The 25659-nt window shown below is 38.1% G+C and overlaps 1 protein-coding gene across 3 annotated transcripts in view; it reads right to left on the reverse strand.

The window, feature by feature from the left end:
- Window positions 1-25659, reverse strand: part of SPIDR (scaffold protein involved in DNA repair) — a 199162-nt gene that overhangs the window by 137790 nt on the left and 35713 nt on the right. For all 3 annotated transcript variants that reach the window (XM_064653609.1, XM_064653599.1, XM_064653617.1), the window contains exon 6: window positions 7966-8222. In XM_064653609.1, the coding sequence (XP_064509679.1) occupies window positions 7966-8222 (257 nt within the window). The remainder of the gene's footprint in view (window positions 1-7965; window positions 8223-25659) is intronic.

Raw genomic sequence — 25659 nt, forward strand, 5'->3', positions numbered from 1 at the left:
CTACCTGCGGCAGGAATGTCCTGTAGCATGAAGGAAAGCAAGTTTCAGGTTTTGTGGCTACTGCACACATCACTATTCCTGTTTCAGGCCCGATATGCCTACTGGGAGGGTCTCACTGACATTCAAAGCTCCGTAACTAATTTGCTAACCATGTCTGTATTGGGATAACAGTCATCACAATGGTCCATGAAAAGTAAAATTGTGACTTTCTTTAGCAGCCCTCTGTGCTAAGAAAATAGAGTGTTATTTATTAATCATTCCAAATGCAGTTAAAAATAGTTTAAACTGAAAATATCATAAAGCATTTTGCATATTCTTGGCTGCAGAACACAAAATATAACCACGAATGCATTTATGAGAGGTTCTCATCTGGTCATTCTAAGTGTTTTTATAATGTCTGTTTCATACCTTGTGAAAATGGAAAACAATTCAAGGACATGCCATGCACAAAAGGAATTTCTATGGCAAGAGTAAGAGTTAGAACTTTATGGTTTGTTCCTTTTAAAGAAGTAGAAACAAAGGAGTTTAAACACCGCCACAAACCCAGGAGGATTAATCCCCTTTTTAGCTCAAACACATAAAACAAACAAAGAAAAAGGTGCTTTTTGTTACATAATCTATCAGATTTGATGACAACAGCATTTGAAAACTACTAATTCCTTCTCATACAGGTGCCCACATTATTAAAAACACTTGTGCATATGCTGTGAGATACTGTGAACTGTACAGTCAGTCACTCCAGGATGTGTGGATAAGAGGTAAACCAACATTTGGTGTTTGTATTTTTATATATATACATATATTTGATAAATATGTTTTGATTACTAATGTATGATTTCTGTAATCAAGGAAACCAACAAACTATTGAAATAACAAAAACTGTAATTTCAGATGCATACTTTACTGACCAGCTCTTCAAACTTGCCCCCAAAATGCTTTAATGTGACCAAATTGAACACATTTGGTGAATTGTTAATGCAAAGTCTGTTCAGTGAAGCCAAACTGCTCAGATACTATCTCCACTGCCCACAACCTTTTTATTTTTAATCACAAAACTTTCAGTACAACTATTTTGTCCCTTTAATTCCCTGAAGGCAGACAGATTTAACAAGCAGCAATTCAAGTCCTATTTCCATACTAAATCTGAGCTTGTTGAAAAACTGTATTTAAAACAACACATTGCCATTACTGTCCATGTCCAACAATATTCACATGAAGGACAGCTCTGAGGACCACAAAAAAGCTCAGCATCCTGCACAAAAGCTCAGTTTCTGGTAGTTGCCCCTTCCCACAAACTTTAACTCCAAGACCGAAGAGTTTTATGCTACTATGTGACAACCATCAGCAAAAGGTAACACTGAGCCTGATCTGTGACACTCAGGCTGCTGGTCCCTATCTCCGAAGTCCAATGGGGCTAATGGAAAACAAACAAACAAAAAAACCTACCAAAAAGCAAAACAACAAAAACAACAACGAAGGAAAAAAGAAAGAACACTAGTGAGCATGCTGTGTTTTAAAAAGTAATTTTCAGTCTTTCTGAAGTGTTGGAGATGTCTCTGTGTTTATTTTTTAAGGTTTTTATTCAGCAGGGCACTTACCAAAAATAACCTCACGTTCATCCAAGTTTACTCCTTTCCAGACTTCACTTGAATTTAAGAACAGTGAACACTTAAGCATGTCATTACTGAGTTATCTTCTCAATACACTATATGCAGGACTCCATATAATTAAAAAAACTAAAGGTTATGCAAATATATATCCCCATCTCAGGACTAGGTAACTTCCCTCCTCTCTTTTCAAAGCAAATACAGATCTCCTCTCCTGCTTCCATGTTAACCAGTCTGCCACGCTCAGCTGTCCCTTTCCACTCCACCAGGCACTTGCTAAAGAGCGAAAAACGACCCCTAAGCATGCTGGCATTTGGTTTGTCGACACTGCAAACCCATCAGCCAGGTTACAACTTGAAAAATAATAAGCAACACTGAATGCTGACAGTCACTAAAGTGCTACTTTAGTGTACATAACAGCATGGGTACATATGAAAGATGTGATTAAAACACGTTGGTCACACAAGCACAAGTCTCTACTGAGGCCCACCTCCTCTCCAGCACAGAAGAAAAGCTGTTGACTTCATGAGGCAACAAGGGATCAGAAAGAGTAATTTTAGCTTTACAGATCAGCCTCATTCAAGCTCTGACTTGACAATAGATTCATCAACTTTCACCTTGGATGAACCACCATTACCATGATCTCTGGCATTATTCTGTACCAGATGCTGGATTTTCTTGCACTGGTTGCTGACATTTCAATGCTCTCATCTATTCAACCCATCCAGAGAGGGTTTTTTTATACATCAATCAAAACAACAAGGCAGACATATTGAAAGTCTCTTCTAGAGCCTTAAGAATTCAAGGATTTAAGAGCTCAATAAGCCAAAAGTCTTTTTAAGTCTGTGTAGTCTATCACCACTCTTCTTGAAATTGTTCCACAAAGGAGGTCACCTCCACAAAACATACATGGAACAAAGATACCATTGTTGTGATTCCCCATAGCACAGTGAGAGACAGAGGTATCTTTCAGCAACTGCATTAGACAGAACTGACCATCTAGAGAATTAACAGTGTCTTCAGCTGTAAATTCCATCCAGCATATACCTGAGACATCCTCAACACCACCTTTAACAATTCAACAATTGCCAGAAGTGCCTGGACATTATACCACAATTACTCTTGCAAATTAAAATTAGTTCTTTGTCACAGACACCAAAGTCTCATCATTCTTGTGTAGTGGGATTTGGTTTCCAGGTCCTAGTTGCCTCAGATAGTGCAGAGGAAGAGATGTAAGATGGATTATAGACATAACTGCTGAGAACAGGGTGGGTGAACACTTTCTACATTCCACATGGCCTCTGGCGAAAGATTTCAAGTAAAACTATATAGGTAGTTGATTTTCCCATGCCTCTACTTAGCCAAGTTATCTCACAGAAAATATTTAAAATAACTTAGGAACATCTTTGTAAATAGGTAATCTTCTGGGGCTTTCTCCTTTCATAGTTTTCAAAGCATTGATCCCCCCTTCTTACCAGCCACTGAAAAAAAACCAACCACAGCTGAAAAGTTTCCCACATCTCTCTGGCTCTTCAGACTCCTTAAAAGAAAAAAAATTATTTCAGATTGTCCTATGTCTCTTACAGCAGAGGCTCTAAGCAGAAGTAAGATAATTTAATAAGAGTCTTCCCAGAAATAAGTTATCCCTACAAGATAAGGGAAGAGCCTTCCCTTCAGTTCTGAAGGTTTTGGCTTTCCTGAGCAGAGGTCCTGCACAGAAAAGCAAGCACCATGGTTACACAAACCAAAGGCACCAAAATTGCTTCTCTCTGATGGGGGAAAATGTACTCTGCAAAACCATTCCAATCAATAAGATACATGACAACAACTGGAGAAGTCTGTCATCTTAAGGAAAGTGGGTTGGTTGTTTTTTCTACTAAACATGGTGCTTTTTCCCCCTATTAATACCAAACATCTGGCCAGAAACCATCCACGCTTTTTAAAAAAGAAGACCCATTTTAACTTTCACTACGTGCAAAATAATTTTACTGTGTACATTGCCAGTGATTACAAGTGGTGCATCTGTTTTGCATCCATGATATTCTTCATTTATATTCTCCTAACTCAACAAGAAATTTACTAGCAAGGAAAACTTAATCCAATAGTTAAAATTAGCATAAGAACATGACCATCTAAAGGGCTAGTCTGATGCTATTAAACCCTCATGCTACTTGTGGATGCATGTAAGAACACACAGTCCCAATTTTAGAGCAAAAGCCTGCTTCATTTGTGCCAGCCCCTTCTTCCCTTGGCAATTTCCTTTATTTTCAAGACTTTAGTTGGCCTCGTGTGACAACTGGGTTTCATTTTACTGCACATAGTATCAGGACATTCTGTAATTTTCTTCTTTTTTGATAACACAAGTTAATTTTAGCAGATCAGATCTCTAAGTGGTCTGCATACAAGTAGATATAAGATAATTAAACAGAATTTCCCAAGATTTTATCTTACTCTTAAACTAAAAATAGTCACTCAAGTATTTAAAAAAACTGAAATAAGCTAAAGCATCTATCCTTCACAACTAAAAGCTCTTGCAATATGATACATTTAGAAGCAGAGCTAAGATTATATAACTTAAGATACCTATTTCCTACACCAAACCTCAGGCTTTTTTTTTCTGATGGAAACAAAATCTTACTGGAAAAAGCAAACAATTCATAAAACCTTTAAGAAATGTTTGCTTGTAGACAAGAAAAGTTGAGTGCACGCATTTTAAGTTTTCTTCTTTATAAATACTGAATTAACCCAGTTATTTGCTTAACCTATGTAACAAATGTTGAGATTTGCAATACTCAATTTCTCCATTCTTTCACAAGTGAACTTTGAAAGACTTGGAACTAAAGCAGTTTAGACATTTCACCCCGTAGCATTAACATGAATTCCAAATCTAAAAAGAGAGGCATCCTGAAAATATATTTGCAATATATACTCTCTCCCTTCTGGTTTGCAAATCACTTGCATAATTTTCCCACAAAGTGCTGACTCAAGCTGAGAAACTGAAACTTTGTATGGTATAAAAGAGCAGAAACATCTAAACCCAACACCCCTTGACCTGATCATCAAGGCAATTCATCTCAGTATCAAGTACCACTACTAGCACTTAATTACCAACTCAGTAGCTTACAGGTGCAGTACAAGGAAAATTACACTGCTCCCACATCCATCAACAATTTTATTTAAATAAAGGAAGGCAGCTACACAAGATAGCATATAATACCAGTGTTTAAGGTGAGGATGTCCCAGAGCAGTGGCATTGATGGCTGCGAATGAGAGATGATATACTTTGCCTCTGGCATGACAAAGTGGCACCTCCTACAGCACCAGCCTGGCACCAATGCCCCTGAAGGGCAAACAACACCATATAGACTACCTGCTCTCCCCTAGGAACCATGGGTAGAAAGAAGAATAATCTTTACCTAGAACACTTTTGAAAAAAAAACCTAACATTACAGGGGACACATAAGACATACAAGAATTTGGCAGTAAACATGGGGGGAGAGGAATTGCTTCTGTCACACCTTTCTTGCCATCAGACACCAATCATTTCCCAAAACCCCACTTAATTCCTAACAGAAGAGGACTGCAATATGCCCCTTTAAATTTGGCTCATCATAAGCAACATTGGATATCGTGCATGTTCATTTGGGGACGTAGATGGGCTTCCCATTTTATTTACACTCAAATATATTGAATTTACACTCAAATTTCTAACACTAAGTTCAACAAAATTTATTTTAATCATCCATAATTAGCTTACTTCTGAAGATTTCTGTTGATTTGGTTACATCTTAATTTTTGTAGTGTATGACAATTGCATCTGTAATAGACTCAAACAAACAATACTCTTTCCTCCCATCCAGACAATTACCCATTTCCACTTTAGCACCAGGAGGATTCCAGGAGGACAGGACAGTAGAAAGGAACTGATTTGAATGTTTCCACAGACTGTTATGGCTCTTTTCTTTGCGTTTTTTTGTTTGGTTTTGCTTGCGGTTTGACGGTGTTGTTAGGGGGGTTTTCTTTGAGGTTGCATAGAAGAACGTAGCCACTGAGGTAACAGAGGCATAGCTGCAATCAAGTAAGTGCAGATTGCAGCATGCTTAAAAATTTTGGACAGGACTGTTATACATGGTATAAGATTTTTACACAAAATATTATCTAAAATTTTTTGAAAATATTATCTTTACTTTTGAAGATAGCTTTACTCACGTCAAACAGCAAAGAGATGAAAACTAAAATATTTTCTATTTTCTTTAAAGGGGAAACAAAACAGTAGGAAGCCTACTCTACCTACATCAGGACTTGTCCATGAAATAACCATATTCAATACTCTCTGGATTTGGAGTGGAACCTATTGTACAGAGGAATTCGCACTGGAAGATGGCAGCTCTATCACCTTCACCAATCCGTGCTTCCCTAGGCGCCAGCCTGGAAAAAGAGAGCTCAGCTAAGTAGAGACTCTCAGCTCTCTTCCACCTACTGCACAGATCCAAATGGTCCGTCCAACTGGGAGCCTGTGGGCCATCCAGCTTGCAGGATGATTTCCCTGCTCACTGCTTTTTCTGCTGTGGCCTCGATCTGCAGCAGAGATAGGAAGGAAGGAGAAGTGACAAGCCAACAACTGCTTTGTAACTTTCACCTTTTTAACTAGAAAGAGGGAATTGTCACCTCATCAATCAGAAGCTGACAAACCTTTCCCTGAACTGGCCTTCAATCCATGGCACTGAAAACCTGAGCCTTCCTACTGAGGATGCAAACTCTTATATCCACTGTTATCGCACCAATGAAAATGTTCTCTGTCAACAGTAAAAGGAAGGATGGGAGAGACACGTGGAATTAATGCTCTGAACAGGAAGAGTGAAAAGATGACAATTACCTAGATGAGCAAAACAACTAGATAAACAACACTCATAACTGAGGAATTTCCTGCCTGCTTCCCTGTTCCTAAAAGAACCCGAAGTGGAACCACAGGATGGAAGGTAAAAAAGCCCGCAAGCTCTGCTCCTCTGGCCACTCTGGACAGATTACATTCTGTATCATTGTGGTTGGTTTGGTTTTGTTGGCTTCTTTGTTTTTAAAGCAATTTATTCTCTTATACACTTGTTTCAGAGTATCTTTGCTGTAAAACATTTTTTACGCTAAGACTGTTTATAGGAGAGGTCATCAAATGAAGCTGAAACTCAAAAAACCACAAACCCACTAAGGGTAACAGCTCCTGAACTGCTGAGAGCTGGAAAAGCACCTGGGGAAAATACCACTGTACACTTGTCCTATTCTTACTACCTTCACATGCACTTGCTTTTGGCCACTAAAAGGCATTTTTTGGGGTTACAGCTTTGGTCTGACCTAGTACAGCTGTGTCTGTATGTTTCTAAAGTAACAAGAAAGCTTGATTGCACAAGCAAAGCACTTTAAGTATAGAGATCCTCAGTAATTAGGACTTCCAAACCTGCTTCCTCAGTCAGCATTTTGAAATAGTCAAGAATATTTTAGAGAAAAATAAGGTATATGTATTAACTAACGTGAAGATTTACTTTTTAAGTAATTGATTGATTGATTACTGTACATAGAATCAGCTGTAAAAGAAAAAACAATCACATTGTTAAAAGTACAATAGGAATTTATAGCAGCAACATTTTAATTGTAGTCTCCACAGCTAGAGTATATTTTCACATATACCATTTAACACAACTTTCATTAATTCAATACAGGAAGTGACCATTTCTGCACTGTAATTAGCTAGAATATCAGGCTTCCACTTCTTAATCCCATGCTGTTGTTTTCTTTCAGCATTTAGATATCTTTTTAATGTATTTAATTTAGTCACAGAGATTTAAATTTCAGATTAAGAATACATCCTCCCTTTGCCTAAATACCATTCTCTCCTACACTATTCAGAATTATTGCTCATCCACCCCTTTCCCAGAGTATATTAGATAATTTTGAACTGACAAATCTGGAGAGAACAAAAAAAACCCCAAAAAACCAGAGGTACAGCATTTTTGCAGACTATCCGAAAAGGCACAGAGCACTGTAAGAATTAGAAGTTAAAACAGAAGTATGTCCACTCACACATCTGTAAGGCAGTGCAAAGCATTATTAAAAGTGCAAAAACCATACCAGTTTGTACACAGGAATTCAAGATTGAGAGCTTTCACCACAGATTTTAAAACTGAACTTAGCTCTTTCTTGCCTTTTTTGCTTGTTTACAAATGACATCCTTTATAACTTTTTTTGAATCTGCACCTCTAAAATGTTTATCCTTGAAACACATTCCTACACTTCTGTAAGTATTATTATACTTACAATTAAAAAAAAAAAAAAAAAAGGAATTCCTTAAGGTGGACGGTGCATTTACCTCAGTAGCTTCCTCTTTTTGGCAGACTCGGAGGGGCCTCGGGAGGCCTTGCCCGCCTGCTTCCCGGGGGTGCGGAGAAGGGCCTGCGCAGACCTCAGCCACTCGCTGGCTGGTCGTGCTGTAACATCCCCAGTGTCCGCTCCCAACCTCAGCTGTGACCCCTTAGTGGATCCCAGAGTAGTGGTCGCCAGGCTTGTTTCTCCTTTTCCCACGCTGTCATTATCGGATGAATACTCAGATATTTCTGTCGAACTCGCCTAAACAGACAAAAATATAAACCTATTTAAATAGAATGCTAATGAGATACTACAGCTTTATGCAGGCAGTTTTATGTTCCCTAATAATCCATAAATGGAACACCAATTTATTAATGTAACTTGAACAACTCCTCTGTAAATGCGCAGTGTTCTTTTGTCAGTCAGCATGAGCTCCTAAATATAAGACCATCTCTTCAGGGTCAACTGGGATGAGTAACATTTAGGTTTTTTAAATAACTTGATCTGGAGAATTAAGCCAGTGCTTACCTCTATCAGGAAAAGTTTCCAGAGGTGCTTTATCCTGATAAAGTAAGTTCTGAGGGAAGCAGAGAGAGGCTAATAAGTGACAGGGATTGTCACTGGCAGGAAAGCTGAGAGAAAGGGAGCTTTCACATTGGGATTCAAGTAAGCAGGAAGGTCAGCTTCCATAGTCTGAATGGAGGGAAGAAACACATGCCTGTATTGAGAGCTTGTAGCTGGCAACAAGGATGTAACCTTTTATTAAAACATGATTTTGACCACTAAAGTAGGTCTTCATCCATGTCCAGCAGGCCTATAGCTTTCCAGGAAGGTTTCAGAAGTTGAGCATAAGCTGTCAGACTGCATCAAGGTAGCTCCAAGGAGGATCAATCACTGGTCAGGAGTAAGGGCTGTAAGCCAGCAGGGCTGGAGTTCAGACCCACAGAACCTTGTTGGAGCTCTTCTCCCAGAAACTCACAGGACACTCTGAACTCATCCCACTGAGGAAGGGATAAGAGGAGAGGATGGGAAGGCCGAAAAAACAACTGCAAAGAGACATGGAAGGCTGAGGAGAGGGCTGGGTGGGAAAATTCACCTGTTTTGGCTGAGCTTGTTTTACCCTCCTCTAGGACTCCTGCAGAAGCAGGGCAAGGCTGCTGGGTTGCCACCCTAAGGTGAGCTCTGTGCAGCTGTTATGTACATTATGCTCTCTTGACCCAGTATTTGTTTGAGTATTAAGCAAAAATACTTGAAAAGTGTCATTTTACCTAATACAGACAAAATTATCTAAACCACTGAAATAGGCAGAAGACAAAGAAACATGAGCTGGGCTCGGTCTTCAGGAGCTAGTTGAAAAAAACCCAAACTAACACTGTTTGCAAGTTCTGGTGGGGTGACCAGTCCCATCACTGCAACCACCAGCACTAGCCTAGCTCAAGGAGGCTTGCCCAAAACTGCTCTGTGGACGAGGCAAGTTAAGCAGACAGTTGGAAGAACCAAAACCCAATATAAAATATTAAGTTCACCTTATCTGTGGGAAACTGGAAGACCCCAAAGACTAACTTTGCTCCAGATCATGCTGCCTCAGTAACAGAACGGGTCCTGGAAAAATTTAAGCCTGTTCCTCTTGGTCAAATGCATGAAGCAGTGCTCCACACAGGTTGTCTGACAACTGGCTCAGGTAAAGACTTTATAGGTAAAAGAGGGAAGGGAGGGAAATCACTGCATTCACTAATGCTGTTCTATGTTATTCATTAGTGTAACCATCTGAAAACAGCGTTTTTTGACCATGCACAAAATAAGTTTGGCTCTTGCCAGTTCTCTAGTACATTCTTCACGTCAATGCCAAGACACTGTGCTAATGTTCCGAGAGCTTACCTAAGTATTCTGGAAATTGGAAGGACCTTTTAAAGTTATCCAGAGAAGTAGAATAGCTAAAAGAATGTAATTAATATCAATCTGTTTTAAACACAACACAGTCAACATTTGTCCCTTGGCAACAATATTTCTCTGAAAACAAACTCCTTCCACGTTGGAAATGAGCCAGAAATAAAAGGTTTCAAACACTATGAAAGCAGTAAGCAAGCACTTCATTCTTAAAACACCATTCCAATGCACTCTCTTGCTTTAGGAATGCTTTAATTTTGCTCAAATAGCTACAATATCCACTGCACCTAAAAAAAGGATGCAAACTTGAAGTTCTCTGAGCAAGTAAAATGCAAATGAGGAAAGCCCTTGGGATATGATTCCGGTTAAGCACATGTTTTAATCCCACTGACCGCTGTAAGAGTTAAGAAGCTTTCCTAACTAAAGATTGTCTAATAAATCATTTAATTCTTCTGTTAATATTTATTACTGTATACTTGTTTAGACTGGACTTCCCCAAGGAAACCATACTTTGGGGTTTTTGTTTTGTTTGCTTGTTAGAGGTTTTTTATTGCTGCTGGTTTTTTAATTGGTGAGTTGGAACTTTTTCTTAAAAGAGGAAACTATAAAAATGGAGAAGAAAAACAAAGAACAAAAACTCAGCCTTCCAATTTTGTACACTATTTAACTGTAGCCACCATCAGAATTATAGTCTAAAAAGGAAAATATTTTCAAAACATGCAAACATGAAAGTATCCAGTAAATGAGCTGGCAAGTCTACCCACATTATGGTGGGGAATAGCTGGCAAAATAATAATTAAATTTCTTTGATTCACTTTAAAACAATCCTTAGTAAATAGTGAAGACGTTGGGGTTTTTTAAATCAATATCTTAAACATCATGAAGACAAATTTTCAAGAGTTGTTTGTTGTGTTGTTTTTTTTTGTTTTTTTTTTTTTTTTTAATTAAATAATATTCCCAGTAATATCATTAGTTTCTGAAGAGCACCATTGCTAAGCACAGAGAATTATCAAACTAAAAGAAGGTGATTTTTCCACATGGCTTATTTTGAAATATAGTGATTTTTAATTACAGTGGCTGAAGATACAATGGTATTCACTATACAGACGCTCAGTTTCCCCCACCCAATCCCTTCCTCTGACCCTTGATTCCAATGTAATCATCCCCATCCTGGGGTTTTTCATGACTGTTTCCCATATATCCCAATCCCTCGAAATATTTGGTATTAAACTGTTCGCTAAGATATACCTATATTTTCCAATGATGGCCTTACCCTGACACTCTCTTTTATATCATGCTAACCACTTGTCCATATCCAGGGGATGACTAAAAAGAAAAAAAGCAGGAGTTGGCCTCAATCTCTGCCACAAAAACAATAAACATGCTTCATTTTGTTCAATTTTTAAAATAAACCGATTTTCTCTGTGACTGGTTTAATTTGAAAGCTCTAAACACTCCCCTTTTATGGCTCTTTCTTTTAAGGAAAAATGACTTAAGTCTAAATGCACAGACTACTCATGTTTTTTCTGTTAAGATTTGACTACAGGAAATCAGAGAAATCACTGATTACTCTATCTGAGCATCCAGGACCCTATATTGTAAGGATAAGCATGTTTAAATCAAAATGCATCAAAAAGCTCTCAAGATTAATTGATTTATGATGCATTTTTGACAGCACTCACAAGCTAATACAGAGGATGGTACAAATATAAAAACAGAAACCAGAATGAGAAACAGCAAATATCCTTCCCCCCCCCTCGACTAAGCAGCTAAGATTGCTACAGAATATATGATTACTCGTGTCAATTCATTAAGGAGAAAAAAAAAAAAAATCACAAAAAACCCCAGCCACAGAGACAGTAAAATCCTGGCCAAAATTGTTCAACAGCAAAACTCTTGACTTCAGTGAAATGAAGATGGCATTCCATAAGCACGTAGATTTTGCATGCATGCAGCAAAGAAGATACCATGCTGTTACTTCTGTGACCAAGTATTCCCTCCCTCATCCTCAAGAGATTTGCTTCAGCTATGTCTTCAGCATTAACTTTGCAATCTGCACAGTGTTTGCCTCTAAAAAGTCTGAAAAAGTTACCTTTTCACTTCAATTGTGATGGAAGAAAGAAATATCTGTATTTGATCAGTTTAACAAGCACTCAATATTTCTTATCAATAAAATAGCACAGTAAGCTAAAACAAAAAGTGTTGCATTTCTATTTGATGTTTCCAGCTTCAGCATAGAAAGTAGAACTGTACAAAACTTTCTGTACAAAAATCAATCCTATTAAAATAAATAATAAATCTGTATTTTTTTTTAAAAAGGCTCTCATACAGTGATTGCTAATTAGAGGCAAGGCGATGAGCAGTTACAAGAGTTTCTCATCCCCCTTGGCTCTCCTTGATACGTCACTCACTGAAACTTTTCTGCAGAAAAATGTCAGTATACACACCCTACATTTGTATTAACACTTTCATTTGTTCAGTCATGGTACATTCAGAAAACGTTGTAAATCTTTCCCAGGTGATATGAAGACACTTTGCAGATAAGATGCTCAATAAAAGCTCACAGATATTCAGAAAAGTTCATCAGCTGAAACAAAGATGCTTCAGCATGCTGCAGTATGTCTGAATCTCCTCTTAGAGACAAAAAAATGGATATCAAATTCTATGTAGACGATGATATAACTTTCTGCAGATGGAGGTCATTTAGTCTGTAATGTCCTTCCCTAAAAATAATAAATTTCTTCCCTCCTATTATCTTGCTACAGCCTAGCTCAAATGGCAGAAGAACTAATAGGGTTTCTCAGAGCACCCTTAGGGAACCAGGCTTTCTCAAGGTCACAGAGCCAAGTTGTATCAGAAATAGAAATAGTATTTCAGAGTTTTAGTCTGTGATCACTGTACATACAAAGACAAATTAATCTTGTGGCATCTCCTTTCCTACTTGTTCACTCACGTATCTTTGCTTCTGACTCTGGAATTTTTTTCTATTATCTCCTGCCTGTTTTCTCACGTACTGTCTTTTTTCTCTTTTGTGAGAAAATTCAGGATTAATTTGCATTTCCCCTAACTGCCTTCTCATGACTAGTCTCAAGATGGGTGAAAGCTGACTGATAGTAACACACACACACGGAGTAAATTCAGGCAACTATCCTATTGCCTCTCCTTTTATACAGCTCTCCCTTACAATAAGCAACGCTGCATTTGCACTCCAGGTACTCTTTGCTGTCCTGCATGCAATGGGATTCAAATGCAGCAAACTTCTACCCCAGGGTGCTGGTTATAGCTTGCAAGGAGATTTGGTATGTTGCATGGTAGTCTCCAAAAAACAAAGTGAGCAGAAAAGCCACTGGATTTGCTGTAATGAATATTCACAAGCATAAATCACCAGTGCAGTGTGTCAAAGGCCTAGCCTATGCTAATGAATGCTCAAAGCTAACTCCACCAGAAGCTGGCTTGCAGGATTATAGGGAGTAGGGTAAAGGTAAAAGAAATGAAGTTTCCCCTTAATTAATCAACATAAAATTAATTCAAACATTGTGTGCACAGATAGTACAGGATATTATTCAGCTCTATAAAGATAATTAAAGATACAAAGGATTTAAAGCTTGTCGTTCTCTTCAAAGCTTTGTGTTTTCTGAAGCTTTAACTGGAGCACTGAAGTCTATGCCAAATATTTTCCTAGTATCTTGAGAAATAATTTGGTTCTTGGTAAGCTAGCTACTTTCACTCTAGAGAGATAAATTTCAGATATTCCCTCATACAAGAAACTTCATATTGAAGTGCAGAGCTAGGCGTGTGCCGCTCTGTGGGTGACACCAAGCTTTATTCTCACGGAATAACCACAGGAACAGCACGCAAAACGTGCAAGATTAGGTAGCAGTGCGTGGGCAGAGATAATCGTATGACAAAAACGAACAACAATGAAAGACATAAATCACTAGTAAGATATTTTTGGACTTGCAAGCCCAAACTGACACAGCAGATAAACTGAAATTTTGTATCTAGAACAACCACCCAGTGTTATTACAGAGACAGCATATATTTAAAATGGATCTCAGATAATGTCTGGTTATTTAGCCAAGTACAGGATTCCTCCTCAGCACACCAGACCATCTGATCTGTCCTAAATATTTATCAGTGGTGTTGGTTCAGCGCACTAGGAAATAGTGCTACACACAAACATTAACATTTTGTGGCTGCCATTACAGGAAACAGAGCCGTGTGCTATTCAAGGGCACCAGAACAGCCACCTCAAGCACTTTCCTGGGACTCTTCAAGAGCAACTACCACTGAGCTGACAAAAGGTTTGCTTCTTTCTCCATCCTTGGCCACCGCTAAACTTCAGCATCATCTCCCTTCACACAGACATGGGAATTAATTCTTTCTGTCTCCCAGCTGCCACCACCCCTGGGCTGGAATGCAGTAGTTATTAGCACACAAAATCATTTATGCCAAGTAGCAAAGAAGAATGCTGGAATATGGAGGAGAAGTGTAGGCAGCAAGACTGTAATTATTCAAAGCAGAAATTGGTCACAGACTGCACCCTCATCTCCTCTTAATGGTGTTTTGAGACCTTTAAACAAGTGGTTAGGGCTTCTCTTCTATGACTAATCAAAAAGGATTCATTGCATCCAGCAGCCCAGAGCTTCCTATCGTAAAGGAAATTGATTCATGATTATCTCTGGAGGAAGCAGGCCAGGTACTAAACCTTAAGCACCACTGCTTACATTGCTGGGCTTCTCTTTGAAGAGCTCCTGCTTGATCCCATTTATTCAGCAAGCTCTGTCAAAAATACAGCTGCATTAGCTACTGTCTTAAAAGGTTATTTCAGAAGTAGGATTCAATCCAAAGGAAAAGTATCAATAGCTGTTATCAAAGGAAAAGCAGATAGGGCAGAGATGCTGTCATGGACTGAAGGAGATGAAAAGGCTGTCATGGAATTCTGCGGAAAATAATGGAATGATATGGCTGCTGCTAAGTTCAACAGCCGGTTATCTGACGCTGGGCTTCCTGCACCAGTTCTGAAACCAAGAAAAGGTGTGGAGGGTGACAGGGACAGGAAAACTCCCTCTTCCACTTCAAAGAGTGAGGAAGTTGAAGCACAGTACACAAGCCCACAAAATGGTGGTTTATATCATACATGAAATAATGATTAACAAAATAAATAACTTGTATCATCATTTATCAGCTCCAATATCTTGTTTAGATCATACTGCCTTGAAGTGGAAAATGAGGTGACAATTAGGATTACATGCAGTATGTTTGGCTGTGCATTCTTTTTTGTAAAGGGAGAGGTGCATGTTTTTGTTTCATTTGAGCTCTCACACAAAATCACACATACACCACTGGCAGGCAGTATCCTGCATGCAGCACTAACCATTGCAGAAAACAAGAACAGAAAGAAATAATATTAAAATAAGATTTTGAACATACACACAAAAATCAACATGAAAATCTGATCTTTGATAGAAAAACCTTGGGAGAAGAGTGATTGAAATTACAACTAAACAGACTTTTTATAGACCTAATGAAAAGATGGTATTTACTGACTTTTATTTTTTTTAAAGCCAGGCAAAGAACACACAAGTGGTAAGAAAGATGAAATCAAAGCCATAACTTCTAATCCCAAGCAGAAACCTCATCTTTCACAAGACAAACAGGTTAAGCAGGCTATACCTCTGGAGATAGATCCGCAAGCTGTTCCAGCCTGCCTCTCCCAGAACAGGTTGTTCTGAGGCATGGATCAGCCGACCGAAACAGGTGAGGCTCTCTTCTCAGCCCAAGCCTTTTTATAAAAAATAAGTCCATAAAGCAAGGAGCACTGTTTATTGCTAAGCATACTCTGTAGATGTAGAATTTAAATAGTGATTCTGAAGGTAAGAGTCAACAAAGCAGCTGTCTGCTGGGCACAAGGGCAGGAAGGAATTGTAGGGGACAGTGAGCTCTTAAGGTGCAAAATGGGCACAAAGCAAGAGTTTACCCAACATCAGTTAAGGGACACTGATTTGTATGGTATGGAGCATAAGGTAAACCCTGCGGCAATCTTGACATCTGTAGCATTTGTGCTGCATCTGTACCTCTTAAAAGAAACATTTTAGTAGTTTAATGAGCTTTAGCATTAAGAAATCAATCTATCACTTCCTAATATTATCTCATTATCACGATCTCTCCACCAGTCTGTGATCAGAGTAATAGTCAACTTCTAATAGACCAAGTAATGCTGAAAAATGTTAACACAGACGAACTAAAAGTGCTTTTTCTGCTTTGTCTAATGGGGTGTTATTCTATCATACAAGAACATCTTCATTTTCTTTGGGAGCTAAAGACAATTTGGACCAATTTATGCACACTGTTAGCCAACGTTATGTTCAAGTGAATTACCATAACCCTTGCTCTCCATTCCCTTCTTAAGAAAAAGAGATGCCACTTCACGTGTTGCATCTTGCAAACTATTCAGGGACAGAACCAGGTCTCCTCTCATGCAACTGCATATTATCCCACGCAGTTGAGCTCTCATCTTGATAAAGATCCTCCAGATGACAGAGACACGGGTTTTCAAATATAAATACCTGTCTCTGATAGGGCATGCAGATAATTACATCATTTTGCACAGAAGCCTCAACATTATACAGTGAAGTTTGGGTACACAGGAAAATTGCAGTCAGGTTATAATACCACTTAAACAGGGTTTCGTTCTTGACACAGAAATAGTTACTTTCATGTTTCCAAGGAACAGATGTTATCACATGGCTTGATAACCTACTTTCACATTCTTTGTTTATACTTATTCACTTAGTTTCATTTATTAAAGTTAGTGGATCCAGGCCATGAAACCTCAGTTTTATTGTCTCTGGTTTAGGTGATGCTATGGTAATCATCCAGGTTAAAGCCTGTATGTAACAAGAGGACTCAACTGAAAGGCATGATTAAAAGCCAAATTATTATTTATGAACTAAATACTAAAGCACCTAGACTAAACACCTGCAGGATTCAGTAGCAACTGTTAAAGGAGGAAATACATGTCCATCTTCAAGCAACTCTTTTATTTTAACTTACAATGGGGAGGCAATATCTTTTAACAGACAGATATAACTGTGGGAAAACAGACAAGCTTTTAGCACTAAGCCCTTCTATAGGTCTCATAAGTTTGGGGTTTTCTCTCCAAATAGATAATTTGATCTAAATAAATTAAATCTTTCCTTATAAAATTGCTTATCTTTTTTATATTTAGCCTATACAGTTAAGAATAGCCATCCTGCAAGCTTTTTAAGAAGTTCTTTCTAAAAAAGAAAATGCCTCTCATGATAATGTCACTGTGTAGACAGATCAGGGAACAGTCAAGGACTTTAAAATATCTTTCATATTATGTATTCTCTTTCAAAAAGTAGGTGATAACTGCAAGCATGTTATTTTTGAGATTAAAGGAAGCAATTCCAGAATAATCAACTAAATGAGATTGCACAAAGATATTCACTGAAGCACAAATTATACACACCGATTTCTCATCTTTGGTTGATCTGCTGCAGTTTCCTGTGAAAACCCTTAGAAAAGCACTTATCATAAAAGGAAAAAAAAAAAGAAATGAGAGAATGGAAACACAAGTGGCACAGGGTTGTATAACACACAAATGCAATACAGGCATAATTTCTGCAATAATGCTCAGCGCTTAGTGGAAAATTTTTTTGTTAATAATTTCCACAGGGGTATAAAGAAACATCTTGAAATTGAGATTCTGCGATTCGAGCTCCAGCAGTGCCAGTGTTCACAGCTATAGCACAGGCAGCTTAAGGAGACACCAGGCTGCTGGGCAGCACAGCACATTACATTCATTTTCTTCTACTCCCACTCACTCCACATTCTTCTCACTTGACTGTGCTCCCCTTTGCCCCATTTGTTGCTTCACAGCTCCAGCAGAACTGCCCCCAAAGCCTAAAATAGTCACTTCATTTCTTCCCTTCTCCTCATTTCACACTTATTTCAACCCCTTCCCTCCTCTCCAGAAGTCCTTCCACAGTCTACCTTTTCTAGATCATTGTTTTGTGGTTTTGCACTGTTAAAACTATTTTAAACAGCAAACATTTCAGGGCAGGAAATGTCTTACCATGTCTGAAATACTGTGTTAGTGATGACAGCATGTGCATGCATACAAAAGCACCAATTTCACCTAAATTGATTTCTAACATTGATGAGAGCACCTATATGCAGACTAAAAAAACAGAAGACCCATTTAATTGCTTTTCCAAGTAAGCCAAAGAACACAGAACAAGAAAACTACTTTAAAAAAATACATTAAATTTACTCGGCTAAAGTTAACTCTGTTTGGATAAAGAACAAAGGAAAAGAAGCCCAATACTAAGTTTACAGATTTTCTTTCTGATCACGTGCCTAAACTTTGGAGGAACAGAAGGAAAACAAAGTAACCATCGATCGGGTAAGGCATTGTAATTGAAAATTGTAATGTTGCTGCCAACACACATTTTATAGAGATTCAGAAGTGCTAACTGCTGTAATACTGTTTTAAGTTTGACACTAGTTGCACTGATTGTTTGCAGTACATGAAAAGATTTCAAAGTAAAGACTTTAAATTAAAATTTCTTTGAGATCTAGATTAGAATAAAAACACATGTATGCTGTAATATAGGTGTGTTACATTACACACAGTGACACAACTGCCATAATGTGGGTATAACATGCATTACAAGACACATGGAGACAATCGCAGATATTTAAAACTTTTATCAGTTAAGAAGCATACCACATAAAGCTATCAGGAAAACACACTTGAAATGTCCCAGTAAGGCAGTAATCAAATACAATCTTTACACAACTAAACTCAATGGACTTTAAGTTTCTAAGAACTGGTTAGCAACTGACACGGGAAACCTGCGAAGAAAGGAGCCCTGAAATACAAACATTAGTAATTTGTACTAAGCAATTCCTTATAAGGATTATAAAGCTTGCATAAAGTAGAAAGATTAAGAAGAATTAAGGTAATTCTTCTCAATTACAGGTAAAGAGAAAAAGAGAGACTCAGTGCATGTCTGCATACTTTAACACACTTGAAAAAGCAATAGTTGACTGGTTTCCACAGCAGTCACCAATATCTTTTGGCTTCATGCCTCCACTATCTCAAACCAGACTGAGAGATTGTGATGGCTCAATTTCACTTCCATTCTTAAAACAGTCCTTGCTTTACTTCAGGAAGGTAGTGGTGGGGAAATAATGTTAAACTGTCATTTTCTTTTTTATTCTGTTAGCACACATCATTGTGAATTTACACATGGAAAACACAACCTCTGCAAAATTTGTGCATGGGGGGTGTGTGTCCCCTTTTTTTTTAATGTAAGAGAAGCTCAAAGCTGACAAGATAATGCTAAAATCATAGAAGTTAATTCAACGTCTCAGAAGAGCATTTAGAAATATGTCATTCGAGGTACTGTTAAACATTCTTTGTTTATTTTTCTCTTCCCCAAGTAAAAATGTTTATGTGATATTTGTCCTTCACACTGAACTCTGCAGCTAGCAAGATTTTTAAAGTCTTGCAGATCTTGTTCTCTTGAACTTGTAAGTGACCTATTAGCATTCTGATCAAAAAACTGGCATGTTATGTAAGAAGCAACTAAAAATACTGTGCAAGTTGCAATTTCCTGAAATGTTTGGGGCCACAAACTCGGGCCCAAAGTTCATTCTAAAAAGAAGAAAAATACTTTTTATTAAACAGCAGCTAACTCTCCAACACCAGCAAGCCTAAGGTCTCGTTCTGGGAGCTGTGCTCAGCGCTGAGAATTTGGGGTGGGGGAAGAGGAAAAAGCCAAGTTGAGAAAGGAGAGGGACAGTAACAGCAGCTTTGAAGGAAGTGCCCAGGGAGTTCTGCACTTTCGGCTGCGCCATTTTTAGGAATTGTCTGGCACAGGCAGCTTTGTTGTCTAAATGCAGAAGTGCAAATGTTGGCATCCACTGTATCAATTTTGTGCTCATCTCACTGGCAACTATTTTAATCAGAAATTTTTTTCTTAGTGGTTAGAGAGCAACGTAGCACGTAGTCACATTACTTCAGTAGCAACAAACAGTCACCAGGGTCTATGATAACTACCTAAAACACTGCAACATATTGTACCCCACTCTGAATCACTAAAGAGATACTTGAGCATATATTAACCTAAACTGCAGCCTGGATGATCTGCATTCCCCAGCTCACAACAAAAGTAATTTCATTTTGGTCAGAAAAACAGGCAAGACATTGCAGCAGAAGTGGTTTAAATAAAAATGATTTAAAAAAAAAAAATCAGTCTTTTAAAATCAAAAAAAAGTTACATGCTTCTAGGGTCATTTTTCAGGGTACAATAGAGGGCAGAACTGCAGTGGAGCAAGATCTGGCTTTCTGCTTGCCAAAAGCCCAATAAGTTTATCTATATTGCTGTTTTAATGATTTAAACTCCAACTCATTTTCCTTTCAGTTCATAGGACAGTAACTACACAGTTATCAACTCTTCTCAAATATGCCAGTTAAAGCAAGTTTTGAGACAACAGCAGAATGAATGGTACCATATTTTGTTCTAGAGTTATCAATTCACTAAAAGCAAACTACATACTAATTATAAATGTTATTAAAATAAAGCAAAAAGTTAAGTCAGTTAAGAAAATTCAGAACAAGAACAAACATAGCTCTGTCATATAATGGTGCAAGATGATTTAGTCTAGGTATAAGGGGGAATATGTTTTCAGGATTCAGACAAGCATTTGAACATTCTTGTAGAAAAGATTATTTTTCAGTTTTCAGTTTATGTCAAAATAATGCAAAAATACAATCACAAGTGCATCATTTAAGCCCTTGGTATCCAAAATGCTGACTTAAAAGTTTTCCATGGGAGGTACTGCAATTCAGAGCATTAATATAACCTTAAGATATACCAAGACTTCAGGATAAAAATCCTTTTGACATGTTTATGTCCAAATATACACTTGGAAATCTCAGATATGTTAAATGCATTTTCCCCTCAAATTGCCAAAAGCAGCTGGATTTTGTCACGTACTAATTACTTAGGAGGGAGGGGGAATTGAGTTTCTAGATCAAAAGTTGACCATTTGTGACAATTTCCAACAGTATCATAAAACAAATTATTTTATTTTTTTCTCTTCATTTTACTATTAACAAAAGTCCTACAAAATTGCATCACTACAGCCAAATACAAGTATTATTATTCCTGGAATGCACTTATAGAAGGAATGGAAAGCCTACCCTATGTAAAATAGCAAAAGTGTACAATTACATTACTACGTAATGAGACAACCACTTCTTAGGAAAAAGCACTCAAGAAATTGAAAATTCAGTTTAACAAGTCGCCCACACTCCAGTACCTTAGTGAAAAACCACATCGACACGCAGACACCCCTCTAAGCACAAGCATTTACATTTATTTGTTTAGATTTAAATAAACCTGTCATTTTTCATTTAGGAAACATCACATACTTTTCTCCCCAGTTTTAGGATTTTCTTTGTGTACTTCTATACACCTGATGTTAACTTGTTAGCTTGTTCTGCCTAAACTGTGAGTAGTCTGCCTATAAAGGGGTTCCTTAATTCTATTTTTTGCAGAATAGAAACTTCAGTTATGTTCACTAACTTCTTCTGTGTAAGGCTATAATAATTTAAGATAAATTTTAATAAACAGAAAAGGAACATGACCGAATGTAGAAAGCAGATGCACGCACCTACACACCCACTCCTCCTTGCCTCAAAACCTAACTCCGCATCACTCCACAACCTACTACACTCTGGAAATTGGTTTCAAATACATAAAAGGATACCAAGGGCTTAAATGCAGGACTTTCATGGCAGCTAACTTTACATCTGAAGGATTACAGAAACATACTGCAAAAATAGGGAACGAACACAGCAATGCTTGTTTAATCTCAATGCTTTGTTAATCTCAAAACTTAAGGTCAATATCATCATTGGTTCTGTAGTTTCAACAATACTATACTGATAAACTAGGACTTTGACAACATTAAAGCAATGCTTTATTCACATACTTAAGTATGTGAGTATACTGAGCAAGTATAGTGTTCCAGAAAACACAGACACACATCAGAAAAGCCCCTCTGTTTCATTTGACAGCCATTTAAAAAGCACGGTGTAGGGAGAGGATCCAGAAAGCATGTAAATGAAGTTTGCTATGAAAGCAACACCACTGGATTTATGTTCATGGGTTTTCTAGATATTATACTACTACTACATATCATGGCCAAGACTGTGAAGAAGGGGTGCAGAAATGTGGCCTCTCTCTGGAGACAACCCTGGCACAAAGAAGTACAGTTTGACAGACAACATACAAAACCACTTTGGTGGCAGCAGAGCAATGTTATTTTCTATACTACCATCATAAGATTTTGCTTGGAACTGATGAAATAAAATTAAACCAGAAGATTTCTAGGGAGAGAGTATAAACCAGAACTTACTAAAAAAAAAAATAAAATAATAAAGCTCTTGGGAGAAATCTGGGGAATTCCCTATTTCAGATACAGAAGAGGAAATTATAGCTGTATTAAGAACCCAAGGATCTACTTTAAAAAGCAGATGATGTTTATGAACGGGTGAACCTTAACAATAAAATGTCATCATCTAGTGGTGTAAGCACAGGACTGAGTCAGGAAGCCTGACGTTTAAGACTGGATCTAACATCAGCTCTAACATCATGTCCTGCTGTGGTTTGGGGACACACAATTGACTCTCAACTCGGTTCTCAAATTTATCTTGCACAGGGGCTAGACACCAACTCCCTTGTAGAAACACTGAGAACCACTAAGTCTTAGCATGCAGGAGTGAGAGAAGCAGAACTGCAAAGCATCTACATTTTAATTTAGTGTAAGCAGATGTTCAAGTTTAAAAGACTTTTGAAAGTCCTCAATTGTTTAACTTTTCAAAACAGCAGACTATTGATCACTTTAATAACTTCAGGGAGATTGCAATAGGAAAAAGATACACTAAGTGTTCTGTGCATGCAAATACATAAGGTTATCTTCAACTATGAAAGCTAAGAGTTGGGCTCCAAGAGGCATTGTGATGGCATTTAGACATCAAAGTCGAAGAGGTGGGTCCTTTTGGACATACCCAGATGCAATGCACCTCTGCAGACTCGTGGTTTATGTCACATTTAAGCCTGTGAGTACAAAGTTGGTACTTCCGCACCTAAGCCTGTTTAGGGGCTTGCTTCAGTAGGTGTGGGTTTATGCTGAGCAGAGATTTTCACTCATGGCATGCTGTATTGCTTGAATTGGAGAGCACGTCCACAACTGTAAACATAACTCCTCTGTAACACTCCAGACATTTCAGCCTAAGCAGTGAGAAACCCAAATTCTATCAAGACAATCTCTAGATTAAGAGAATTCAAATCCCTTCCTCTCAGGAAAGCTCTCAACCCACCAAACAAAGCAATGAGGAGATAATTTCTATCTCTCCCTCGAAGGTTGGGCCACTGCAGAAAAAACCTCACAAGATTCAAAGGGTCTTGAAGAGCTTCAGTCCCTGCTCCACATCAAACAGGCATTAGATAAAACACAGGAACATCAGGGAGCTTAAGTGTTCCTTGGTCAGAAAGACAGTAGCTGGGATTCCTGGTATTTAGCACTTAAGCTCATCTGTTCATTGTATACAAAACACAGGCATCTAAATCTAAGTTTAATGGCTATTTTGCAGGCCAGAACTTAGATTCCTGTAGCTCTGGCATGATGATCAGCTGCACCACAGAAATCAGCCCATTTCTGCATCTGCCTCCAAACATGCTGCAGCTTTTTTTGGAAAGCCTCACAACTCCTAAAAGGCAAATCTCCCAAAGCCGATGCCAGTCACAGCAAATACGTGACAATTCAGTCCTCTTTAGCTGCCTAACCAGGTTTCAATTACCACCGTTTGGAATTTTACAACGACACTGCATGATCAAGCACAATTTAATCAGGTTTTCATTTGTTAGATGAGTTCCTATCCACTTCTATACTTCCTCAATTGAGGCAGTGCAGAAATTCAAGCTGTGAAAACACTGGATTTTGCAATGCCTTCAGGACTTCAAAAAATGTATTTCAAATACATCAAAGTGGTCAGATAAGTTAGTACTCAATAGGAAGTTGTTTCTCGAAAGGAAATTGCAAATTTCAGTCAAAGAGGAAGATGCAGAGTTAGAATTAACTAACTGTTCCAAAAACTTTGGCAAGCAGGAAGGGTTTGTGAAGGTTGCATGAAGAAACTGCACGTAACCACATAAACAAGCTCAGTTTAGGACTATATAAGTATCTTAAGAATATGTCTCCAATTAAACAAACAAACAAACAAACAAAAGACAATAAAGGAACAACAAAATGAACAATAGCACGTATTTCCAAAAGGACTTAACAGATATCCTTGCAGTTGGGTATCTGTGATGTCTAATTCGGACTCACTTATTTACCCATTGGACAGTCTGATGCAGACACTTAAGACTGCCTAATAATACTCAGACATTTGCACTGTGTACCTCCTCAGTTATACAATGCATAACAAATGTATTTTAAACCAGAACACTTGCTATATACAACTTTCTAGCATTCAATTATCTAGTCTTCACTGAAGATGAGGGATTATTTCATATTCAGTCAGCAACAAAGCAACCGGTATTCCTATTTGGCCAGTTAATCCATTTAGCTTAGCCTGCGTTTATTTCCAGTGCCCACATCACGGGCATATGGCCACAAGCATAGAAAGGGCAATGGGCTAGATGGGTCTTCAATCTATCCTGTATCACCATTTTTACATCATTCCTCTGCAGCTTACGATGTTCCTCTCAGCTGGGGAAGAGAGGCATGCTTGTAGGGTCATTTAATAAAAGTTAGAAAAAAATGGTACTGAGCAAAGACTATGTTCTCTACCTGGCTATCAAAAGATACTTACTTTGCCTTTTCTGCCCCAAAGCATCCACTGCAAGCTTTAACTGTATATAGAGACAGTATTGGCAAAACCTTTCCAGATACCTTGTTACTATACCCGAATGTAACTGGGAATGTGCCCAGTTCACAGACACAGTTTTGCTGTAATACCACGGTAGTTTGGGCTTGGCATGATTACATCACACACATTATCTTGGCAGTCAGGCAGCAGCAGCTCCACCAACTGAGCTCAAGGCCAAGCCATCAACAGTTGTGCTGAATGCAGTTGTCTGCAGATTTCTACAAAGGCTTTTCCATTTCTTATGTTTGCTTTAATTTCCTGTCCTTATCTTAGTGCTGTACCAACATCCCTACGCAATGTTCGTATACCCAGCAAGTTGTGAGAAAACACGCATTAACAGGCAACAAACTATAGCCCTGTCATGATCAGTTTTGCAAACACAATGCTCAGAATTTTTCACTCATGGTAGAGTAAAATAGACTATACATAATTAAGCCTGAGAACTCTGCCAGGTGCATGTGTGTGTCTTGGAGCCACAAACTGAACTCTGGGCCTTTCTGTGTGAGATCAGATGGTACAGCACAAGCCTAAGCTCTTTTTAACCTTCTCAAATAGTATTCTCAGCCATTTTCAAGCCTTCTCCCAACAATATTTAACCTTTTAGTCCAAAACTAGTTTATGTTGGTTTTAGGGATGACAACAAAAATAAACCATGTGTGCCACCTTGTGCAATCCATGCATCTGGCTCTATTTGACAGAACTGCCATTCTGGTGTTGTCCCTTCTTCTATGTGGCATCTGCCCTTTTCTTTCTTCCTCTATTCTTCCTCTTTACACACACACACAAAAAGAAAAGTAAAATAAATGTACCAAGCAAAATATCAAACAGAAGAAA

The sequence above is a fragment of the Pseudopipra pipra genome, chromosome 1 (assembly GCF_036250125.1).
Source record: "Pseudopipra pipra isolate bDixPip1 chromosome 1, bDixPip1.hap1, whole genome shotgun sequence".
In the NCBI taxonomy this organism is placed as follows: domain Eukaryota; kingdom Metazoa; phylum Chordata; class Aves; order Passeriformes; family Pipridae; genus Pseudopipra; species Pseudopipra pipra.